This window comes from Mandrillus leucophaeus, unplaced genomic scaffold (genome assembly GCF_000951045.1).
Source record: "Mandrillus leucophaeus isolate KB7577 unplaced genomic scaffold, Mleu.le_1.0 Scaffold419, whole genome shotgun sequence".
In the NCBI taxonomy this organism is placed as follows: Eukaryota; Metazoa; Chordata; class Mammalia; order Primates; family Cercopithecidae; genus Mandrillus; species Mandrillus leucophaeus.
This window is the reverse complement of record NW_012104465.1, coordinates 1,335,003-1,346,188: the sequence shown is the minus strand read 5'-3', so window position 1 is coordinate 1,346,188 and position 11,186 is coordinate 1,335,003. Positions and strand designations below refer to the sequence as shown.

The following is an 11,186-nucleotide window of genomic DNA, read 5'->3' as shown; positions in this document are numbered from 1 at the left end:
GGTTTGTAGTTCTCTTTGAGGTCCTTTACATCCCTTATAAGTTGGATTCCTAGGTATTTTATTCTCTTTGAAGCTATTGTGAATGGGAATTCATTCATTATTTGGCTCTCAAAAAAATATATAATAATTTAGCTGTCACTTGGCCACCTCTCTGATTTGGCTGCAGTCACCCTCTGGCTCCCCACCCCTGCTACTCCAAGTGACTGCCACGCTTGACCAAGCTCTAACCTATTTCAGCTCACACCTGGCACGTTTGTGAACTTGCCCCAGCACACTGCACCCAGAAGAAGGAGCAGGAAAGATTACATTGACACCAAGGGCAGCTGCAGGAGCTGCTACCTGGGCTAGGATGGGTTCTAGGAGACAGTCAAGGATGGGGAACAAGTCTCTACTCACTCCCACTGTAAAGAGCTCTCTGCTCCCTCTTTGACAGGGAAAGCCTTCAATTCATGAGGCTTCCGTTCCCACTGTATCTGCTCAAAGCAGACACTCAGTCAATGATCGATTGAAGTGCAGAGATGGGAGGATCTTAGCACCCCGCTAGACCCTCCCTCTCTTTTTGTAAGCGGAAAAACTGAGAGAGGCTGGTATAAATGAAGGAAAGGGTCCCAGTTGGACACTTTCTTGCTGTATAACCTTTAGCAAGTCATTTCCTCTCTCCTGGCTCTCTGTTTCCAAATATGTAAAGTAAGGTGGATTAACAAGATGATCTCTAAGACACTTTTCAGTTCTTACACCTTGTCATCATCTTCAGATGCTTAGGGAGGGTCAACACCTTCACCAATGGCACTGGGCATGTTTTGGCAGGGCCGAGATCACAGCTGATTTCAGGAGTCCACACCACTCTCTAACCCCAGCCCAGTATTCTGAAGTTCAAGGACCAAAAGGTGAAGGAGTTGGAATTTGCAATAATCTGATGCTAAGTTGAAATTTACTTTTGCTTGCAAATCCCTTCATACAGATAGGCAAATTAATATTATAAGCAATTTTGAAGAGACAGAGAGGATATTTAGAGTGTCTACAAAGAAAAGCTCTATTGGAGCACCCCAGAATTCACTCCAGATGTGTTCAACGCCTTGCAATGGATGTGCTATGAAATGCTCTTATCTGTTCATTACAGTGATCCCCAAGAACACGTCTCCAAGGGATAAGTTCATTTGCCAAGTTCAATTGCTATATGCAGTAGTTATGAAAAAACTTGGTTCTTTGAAAAAACATGTTTGCTTTGGACTTTGCATTAATTCCAGCTGTTCTCCTCTGCCATGAAGCTGAAAGAGTAGGGATTGGCTGTCCTGAAATAGTGCAGCTGACCAGAGACTCAGAGCTGTTTCGTATAGTGGAGAACAGCATAGATGTTTCACTAACCCTTCCTACAGGTCTTGAAGGCAAGCAGTAGAACTTGTACTTTTTTGCAATCCCCATAATCCTTGCACGTAGTAGGAGCATATGCATATGAAGATTAAATGGACTGATGAGAAAAGCAAGGCAGAAAGGAGCAGTTTGTGGCTAGGAAGTGTCCCAATGACAAAAACCCTCATGTCCCTCCCAGGACAGCACAGCAGAAAGGACACATGTGTTAGAATCAGACAGATGTAGATTTGAATCTCAGTTTTTCTCCTACTAGCTGTGTGACCTTAGGCAAGTCACCTAACCTCTCTGGGCCTTGGTTTCCTCCTCCACACAATAGGTAAAGCAGTAACTGCCAATGGTCACAGTTGTAAGAGTTAAATGAGATAACATAGATAAGCATCTAGCACAGCTCCTGGCACATGATAGAAGCCCCTCTTCCTTTCTTCTATCTAGCCATAAAGATTTACATAAGAAAGGCAGCCTCCCACAGTCACCTCTGTTATTTACTTGCCCGTGCACTGAAAGCTGGGAAGCCAAAGAGCTTCCCTGTGGCCTCTATGCTGTAGGATGGGACAGTGCAGTGAAGCGTGCTCAGGAAAGTGGCCCAGGCCCAAATCTCTGTGGCTGCAGGAATCCAACACAGTCAGCCTGGCTCTCCTCCAGCCAATTCTGCCAGATGTAATTTGGCTTCAGCTGGAGGTTCGAAAGCAGTTATATAATCATCATAACCCATAGCATTTGTAGAAAGCTTTTACAGTTTTAAAGCACTTTTGCATGCGTTACCTCATTTGATCCTCTCAATAACCTTGAGAGGTAGCAAAGCCAAAGGCTAGAACCCCCATTTTATAGATGGAGACATTGAGGCTGGGAGGGTTTATTTGGTTCACTTAAAGTCACACTGCTAAGAAGTGGCAATATCAAAACTTGGACAAAGGTCTCTGCATTCCTTTCCCTGGGCTTTTTCTACACCATCACTCTGCCTCTTTGTAATCATACTTTCATCAAGCAAAAGTTGACTGAGCCCCTACTGTGTGCCAGCAATGTACTAAGTGCCAGGATTCAGAAATGAGAGGCAGAGTCAAATTCAGGAGAGATGCAAAACCAGCTATTCAGTGAGTGACAAGCAAGGGGTGCTGTGGTGAAGGATCAAGGGGAGCGAGTAACCCAACTTGGTCCAGGGTTTCAGGAAGGCTTACTGGAGAAGGAAATGCATTGATCTGGTCTTGGAGTCCAGCTAGAGGTTGTCCAGGCAGAGAGAGAAGTAAAAGGAGTTACTGGTGCCAGAAGCAGCAAGTGGAGAACCACAAGTGTGTGAAGCAGCAGCATATGACCTGGGGCTGTTACAAGTTGTTTGGTCTGGCTCCATCCACCCACCCACTCATTCATTCATTCATTCATTCATTCAACATGTATTTCCGGAGCACCCCATGTGCCAGTCACTATACTAGCTGCTAGGGATAGATACATCATGAGCAAGCAGACATAGTCCCTGAGCCCCTGGAGTCTACCTTCCAGTGGATGCTGCTGGACTCAGGCGGAAAGCAGTAGAGTGAACGGCAGAAGGAATAGGTGGAGGGCATTGCAAAAGACAGGGCATTGCAAAAGACTGGGCATGGCAGGTCTGAATTCTAGCCTGAAGATCATAGGGAGCCCTGATGGGTTTTCAGCACAGGATTAATGTGATAGGGTTTGCATTCCAGAGTAACTCACAGTTACCTTAGAGGATGGGCTGGAGAAGGTCATCTGGAATCCTGAAGTCCAGCCAGGAAACCAGAGTGATGCAGGCAAAAAAACGCTTGGGTCCTAAATTTCATCAGTAAGGAAGACAAAAGACTAAATTCAGGACAGATGTAGAAAGGTTATTGATAGGTTCTGCTGCCCGATTGGTCATCGGCATAAGGAATAAGAAGAGTGGACAGCAACTCTGAGGGTCTGACTTGAGCCCCTTGGCAGATGGTAATGTTGTTCCCTGGGACAGACGTGCAAGAGAATTGCCAATGGGGTGGGGAAGCTAATGAAGAAGATCAGTTCCCTGTGGACAAACTGAGTGCCCAGGGTCTGCTGGAAGCATACCGCAAAGGTGAACCCAGTGTGTCTGGAGGCCAGAAGAGAGCCCAGGGCTGGAGGTGTAGATTGAAGGGTCAGGAGTTTACAGATGATACTTAATGCCTGGGAGTGAACAGGACCTCCCAAGGTAGTGCTCAGAGGAAGAAGAGACCAGATGCTACTGCAAGAAACCCCAAAGGGCATCCAGATTTGCTCTTTGAGGCCAGAATTTCACTTGGTAAAATTCAGGCCCACAGCCAAGATGAAAAGCCGCTGGTTCCTGAGAGGGGTGATGGTGACGGGCTGTGGGGACTCTGACCTGCTGTCAGATTTCTGGGGTCTCGCCAATATCTGGACCCTCGTCTGAAGTTACCCATGTGCTTCTCTCTCTCTCTTCTCTCCTTCAGGTGTTTACAAAATATGGGAAGTGTTACATGTTTAACTCAGGCGAGGATGGCAAACCTCTGCTCACCACGGTCAAGGGGGGGACAGGCAACGGGCTGGAGATCATGCTGGACATTCAGCAGGATGAGTACCTGCCCATCTGGGGAGAGACAGGTGAGCTGGGCACAGGGACCGGGCATAGGGTGATGGTGGAGGGCTGCAGGCCTGCCTCTGAAAGATTGGTGAGCTGTCTTGGCCCACCGTGTGAGGGATTACTCTCCAACAAGAGGTTGGTGACATGCTGCTAAATCATAAAGATGTCCCTGGCTTGGGCTGGGATGCCCCGGGTTTCCTCACATTTTACTATGTGGGAGAGGGACAGATGATGGGAATACTGGAGAGGTAAGGTAGGTAGGGGGAGGGAAGACATGTGGGAAGGTTTGAAGTAGCAGGTGTGGTTGGTCAGGTGAGTGGCTTGATTTCAGGAGAGGAGGAAAGGATGCATCAGCCTCTTTCTCTCTCAGTCATCCTGAATATCCCGACCCAGTTAGAAGAACTGAAAGGAAAGCAGGCTGCTGCCCACTGGGGGAAGCTGGAGGTGCTGGGAAGTGTTGGAATACCAAAGGACATGGGCTCAGGGACCTGGCATCGTGCCTATGTGAGCCCCTGGGGGACCCATGTGTATAGACCCTAAAGCTTATTTCATGCATTCATTTATTAATTTATTTCCTCAGCAAACCATTCCTTAACCATGTACACTATCTCAGGCTTTGCACCCAAGTAAGGACATTATGATGAAAAAGACCAAGTCCTTGATCATGGCGCAGAGGAAGAGACACAATCACAGGGGACAGGGTCAGGAAAAACACCAAGGGTATTTGAGCAGAGTCTTGAGATGGTCTTGGATCATCCAGATGGGCCTGATGTAATCACAGAAGTCTTTATAAGAGGGGCTCAGGAAGGTCAGACAGAGAAGGCAGTGTGATGACGGAGGCAAAGACTGGAGTGATGCAGCCACAAGCCAAGGAGTGATGGCAGCCTCTAGAATTTCACCAGGAAAAGAAGGTAAAGAGGTTCCCAAGAGTGGGAAACATAGATTTAAGGGGGACCCAAAGTCGGATTAATGCTGAGTTCAAGGCATAATGGGAAGGACTGCAGAGGTGGGTCAAGAGAGGAGCGTGGGGAGCAGCCTGAAGGGGATTGGGAGGGGAAGGAAGATTCCAGCAGGAGGGAGGTCCTGGGCCCTCAGGTTGGGGCCGAGGAAGGGGTGGAGCCCAAGCAGCCCAGCCCCCACCTCTTGCCACCCCTGTGTCTTGAGTTCATCGACTTTGGACTCTAGAGTCTGGCACTCACCATACCCAGGCTTATCAGGCTGCTGAGACAGCGAGTGCTTCCACCCCGGGAGGATTGACTGCAAACTCCAGGCTGTCTCCCACCACCCCTCTCTCAGGAACACCCTGATGCGGGGAGGGGAGTGTGACCATTTACCTCCCATCACAGCCAGTCCTCTGCTCCTCCAACTGAAAGATAAAATGGCCACACACGTGTTACTGCGCCAGTGCCATCTGGAAGCTCACCTCAGGAGCCAGGGCAGCCCAAGCCCCATCAGCCACTCGCTGAGGAGACGCTTTGTTGATCCTGTGTACTTTTCTCAACTCAATGCCCCTCCAGGTGCAGACGGATGAAGGTTTGTGTCCGTTCTGATATCTGGCATCCCTGAGGGCTGGTGGACAGGGCATCCTGAGGCCAACCGGGCCCTGGGACTGTGGGGGCCTGTAGACAACCCAGGGTCCAGGGAATGGAGTCTTGGTCCCCAAAGAGAGGCCCTTCTTGCAGACACCAGAACACATATGATTATCTAATAGTCTGTGGAAGAAGAGAGAAATAAGGAAATAAAATGAGTCGTGGAGACCCCACACTCAAAGCCTAAATAGAAGTTAGTTATGTCCTTCCATGATAATGGTAGGTTTCCTAGCCTGTTATCTTGATTCAGGAGCAAAAGCACATGTGCACACACACACACACACACATACACACACACACGTGCACTCTCAGTGCCAGGCCCCCATCACAGACATCCTCGCACAGCACAGTTCCCTGTGGGATATGGCCTTGGTTTGAGCACTGACTGCAGGCTACAAGGCTACCCAAAAAGTCTATGTTCTGCCTCCCAAAGCCACAGATGGTCAGAGCAGGAAAGAACCTCTGAGATCATCTCTTCCAGGCCAACCTTCTCTTTCCCCTGAGGGCTGGATTGAAGTAATGATGTCTTTGAAGTCATGCAGTGAGTTCATAGCTGAACCAAGACTGTTCTGACCCAAGCTTTTGGACCCTCAGTCAACCTGACTGGACCATGAGCTACACCAATTCAGGGAAAATTCATAATCTTGATTAAGGACTTGTCACATGCTAACACTGTGCAGGTCATCATCGGGGTGTAGGAGGCATGAGAAAAGACCCCACCTTTCAGGATCTTATTATCTCACTGGGGGCACCAGATGTGCACACAGTTTCTGCAAGAGAACGCCAGTCTCGTTCCTGGCGAGAGTTTGAGTCATCCCTGCGAGATGGACCAGTACAATCACTTAGACAGTCTCCTTTGAGACTGGGGAGTTGGGGAAGCAGGCTGTATGAAGAATGGGTTTAAAGCAGGGGCAGGGGATAGAGGGGCAGAAGAAACAGGTTAAAGAAAAATCTGATCAGTGCTGTCCTATAGACCCTTCTGGGCTGATGAAGATGTTGTCTGTCTGCTCTGTCCAGTACATTAGCCACTAAATCCTTGTGGCAATCGAGTATTTGCAAAGCGGCTAGGAGAATGAGGAATTGAACTTTTTTATAATTTCAATAGATTTTTGGGGAACAGGTGGTGTTTGCTTACATGAATAAGTTCTTTGGTGGTGATTTCTGAGATTTTGTTGCACCCATCACCCAAGCAGTGTACACTGTACCCAATGTGTAGTCTTTTATCCCTCACCACACACCCACACTTTTCCCCAAATCCCCAAAGTCCGCTGTATCATTCTTATGCCTTTGCAGAGGAATTAAATATTTAATAAAATTTCATTTTCATTCATTTAAGTTAGCTAGCTGCAGGAGGCTGGTGGCTACCATATTAGAGAGCAGATAGTATATTGGAAAACAGCTTCTGACAACTCTAGTTGACTTCATGGATTTTGGCTTTTGCAGCCACCTCCCATATTCCTGGGGTCATAATATTCCATATTCCTGGCTATCCCCTCACCATGACCTTGAGTGTCAGGTAGAACTCCTTGTCCCCATTTTCCAGAAAAGAAGGCTGAGGTTTGGTCACTTCCCCCTGACTCCACAGCTGGACCCTTGAACTCTTGCATTAAGGTTCCCTCCGTCGTACCTTTCTTCAGGCTGAGAAGGCCCTGAGCAATGTGCTGCCTCTTGCAGATGCTGGTCACCTCAAAGCTGCTTATTTCCTGGGCCAGTGGGAGGTGAGTCCCATGTGGGTGAGAGAGAAGCCAGCACATCTGTTGAAGGATGGGAGGTGGGCTCTGGCAGGTGAGAGATGCTTGTCTGTAAAACCACCTGAGAAGGTGCAGATACACATGGCTGCTTGGTCATTGATCCCGAGGACAATGAACACAGCCAGGCCTATCCCTGCCACAGCCATCAGGAGGCAGCCTTCCCGACCTGCCGAACCGTGCGGCCCCACAGATGCCATCTCCCTTCCTTAACATTCCCACCTCTCAATCCCCAGAGGAAGGAGGCCAGGCCCAGGAGTCCAGGAAATATTTGGGTGGTGATGGAGAGGAAAGGAATTGAAATGTGCCTGTGGCAGTCTGATGTGTGCCCAGGCAGTTTGATGATGGAGGCAGTATAGGAAGACAGAGAAAATGGCACGACAAGGTCAAGCAGACCCAAGACCCCATCCCGGCTCTGCCTTTCCTAACTGTGTGACTAAGGCCAAGTGAATGGGCCTCTGTTTCCTCATTTGTAAAATAGAGACAAATAAAACCCATTGGCTTTACAGGAGGGCTGAAGGGCTCAAATGAGAGTTCTCTGCAAACTGTAAGCAATGAGAGGGTGATCATGCCCACTAGCAGGTGGGAAGATGGTCAAAAGAAAAAACCTCCAGAAGCAGAGATTATTCCAAATATCCCACACCTGAGACAGAGCTCTGCAGCAGGTCAACATCTAGAAGCCCCATTCTGCCCAAAGCAGAGCCTCTGCAACACTTTTGCCTTGCCTTGTGGATGGCTCCACTTCTCAGGAATGTTAGGAAGCAGTGAGGGAACCACTCTTCTGAGGATAATTCTAACTAACAAGAAGGACCTTTTGGGAAGGTGGTGATAGTGTTGACCACCATCAACACAGAGGGCACCAAGCAGTAAGTTAACAAAAGACACACTCTTTGAGTAGACCCAGCCCTGTGGGCTCATGCTTAGTGAGTAGACGGTGACTCTATGAAAATTATCAAAAATGTCCCTTCCTCCAGGCTGACAATGCCCCACACCAGGGTGCTCCCCTTGGTCACACATCTTCTTGTGGGGCACCCTGGTAATATGCCATTTTAAAGGAAGAGGCTCCGTTGCATGTGGTCCTAGAGAGTATGCCCCAAAATGAGTCCTAAGGAACATCAGGAGTTTGGGATATAACATGTTTTATGAACAAAAAGGCGCAGGGCCCAAAAAGAATTTAGGGAATTCTGGTTAAAAAAACATTAAACACATTTATTCATTGCAGGAATTCTTTAATATAACACATCGTGAATCTCCAAGATAGGAATAGCACATGCAGCATTTATTTCCCAAATGCCTTTGACCACGGAAACCTTCATTTTCATGTAAAAGCTCACAAAATATACTTTTGAAAAAGCTGTCTTAGACTGTAGCAGTGCAGATTTCATGGCCAGGGTTTTCTAACAGAAATTAAATTGAAGGCAGAAGGAGAGGTTGTTAAAAATGAAATTCTGTGTAGATACCTCTAAGTAACTTCAAAGATAAAAGGAACAGGCAGTGGGTTATCTGGGTTGCACGTGAGAAACCTGAATCAAACAAGCTGAGGCATAAAAGAAATTATATTGTTCTCAGAATCCAAGGCAAACTTCGACAACCAGCCAGCAGGAGGGTCAGGGATGCAGCATCAGGAACGAGTGGAACCCAAGTCTCCTAAACCCTCTGATCTCTCATTCCTCCTTTCTCTGAATTCTTTTCATTCTCTCACTAGAAACAGGCTTATTTTTCCCACATACATATTTTTTCACACATGGCTCCCAACAGATCCCGAGTTTTATATTTTACAGATCCTGCCCCCGGCAAGAGACTGTTTTGACTCTCACTGATGTCCTGTTTAGGAAAAACAAAACACAACAAACAAACAAACAAAAAAAACAGGGCAGGTGCCCGCCCCTGGACCAATCAGTAGTGGGCAGGGGAATCAGTTCACCTGAGGACCCAGTAATAGTCCTAAAGAAGTTGGGCCGATGGTGGTTGGGGAAGGCACTCCCGAGACAACTTCTAGGCAGACAGCCCTGTGGACGGCCACGCTGAGTGAGGTGGGGGTCAGGGTGAGAATTGAAGGTGGGTTACGTCTGAGGAAACCAGAATCCGTGTGCAGGGAGTTTTCTAACAAGTTCTAAAAGGATTCGAGTGTCAGAAAGACCACAAATAGGCCCCTCCATTTCTCATCTCCTTCTATCCTTCATGCACTCCAATGAAATACACTTTTTTATCAAATATAATCTGCCCTGATTTCCCCAAATCCTAGTGTTAATTAGTGTTAACACGATAATATGTCAAGTATGCTTTTGAGCAAAGGAATAATTTTTTTAAAGCTGTGCCATTCTAGGGATAAAGATTTGGACCCCATTATCCCTCCAGCTTCCTCAGCTCCTACTGCCCTCCCCTCGCCTTATTAACCTGGCTGCAGTCACACAGGCTTCCCTACAGCTTCTTGAATATTCCAGGAACACCCCTACTTTGGGGAATCTGCATTTGCTACTAACGTCTATGAGAGTTCTCCTTGCTCACATATCCACATGACTCGCTGCCTCCCTGCATCAACTCTTCTCTCAGATATTACCTTCTCAATGAGGTCTCCCCTGACTACCCTGTTTAAAATTGCCACCCTCACCCCTACTGTTCATCCCTCATCCTTGAATGCTTTGCTGCTTAGAAATGTCTTCCACCAGATACCCTAAATCATCTCTCTCAAGAGTTCCACAGATCTCTAGGGTGGGGACGAAATGCCACCGGTCTCTTTGCTAAAGCATAGCAAGAGTGACCTTTACTCCAGCTTTCAACAAGTTCCTCATCTCCATCTGAGACCACTTCAGCCTGGACTTCATTGTCCATATCACTGTCAGCATTTTGGTCAAAGCCATTCGACAAGTCTCTAGGAATTTCCAGACTTTCCCACATCTTCCTGTCTTCTGAGCCCTTCAAATCTCTAGAAAGTTCCTAACTTTCCCACATTTTCGTGTCTTCTTCTGAGCCCTCCAAACTTGTCCAGCTGCTGCGTGTTACCCAGTTCCAAAGTGGTTTCCACATTTTCAAGTATCTTTATAGCAATACCCCACTTTACTTGTACCAATTTACTATATTAGTCCATTTTCATACTGCCATGAAGAAATAACCAAGACTGGGTAATTTCTAAATAAAAAGAAGGTTAATGGACTCACAGTTCCACGTGGCTGGAGAGGCCTCACAATCATGGCAGAAGGTAAAGGAGGAGCAAAGGCACATCTTACATGGCAGCAGGCAAGAGAGCGTGTGCAGGGGAACTCCCCTTCATGAAACCATCAGATCTCATGAGACTTATTCACTATTACGAGAACAGCACAGGAAAACCTGCCCCCATGATTCAGTTACCTCCCACTGGGTCCCTTCCTTGACACATGGGGATTATGGGAGCTACAGTTCAATATGAGATTTGGGTGGGGAGAAAGCCAAACCATATCACCTTCATTTCCTTATTTGTTTTTATTGTCTGGCCCTTTCACTAAACACAAGTCCCAAGAAGTCAGAGACCTTGGACTGTCTGGCTCGCAGATGTATATCAGGGCACTACACATTTGTTGAGAGGAAAAACAAGGCTGAAATTGTGTATACTGCCAGGGCCAGGGCGAAGGAGAAGCCCACATTAGTGAATAGCTACTCTGTGCCATGAACCTTCCCAATCACTTGCTAACAAGGTATTATAATCCTCATTGCAGGATGAGGACACAGAGCCCAGAGAGGTTGTAAGCTTCCCAAGGGCACATACCCAGTTAAGCAGTTGAACCAAGCTTAAAATTCACATTCACACCCAAAAGGAGTGCTTCCTCCACTAAATTCCTTTAATGTTCACAATGTGGTCATAAAAGCACTGCCATGAAAATAGCACAGGGAAAGAGGTTTAGGCAGCATCTCTGAAGAGAGAATGCCATATAATGATAG

At 47.3% G+C, this 11,186-nt stretch overlaps 1 protein-coding gene across 1 annotated transcript in view; it reads left to right on the top strand.

Annotated features, from left to right (window-relative positions):
* Positions 1-11,186, top strand: part of LOC105548704 (acid-sensing ion channel 2-like) — a gene marked incomplete at its 5' end in the record, with an annotated part of 298,295 nt that overhangs the window by 196,024 nt on the left and 91,085 nt on the right. The window contains one exon of the mRNA XM_011992871.1: positions 3,804-3,954. Within this exon, the coding sequence (XP_011848261.1) occupies positions 3,804-3,954 (151 nt within the window). The remainder of the gene's footprint in view (positions 1-3,803; positions 3,955-11,186) is intronic.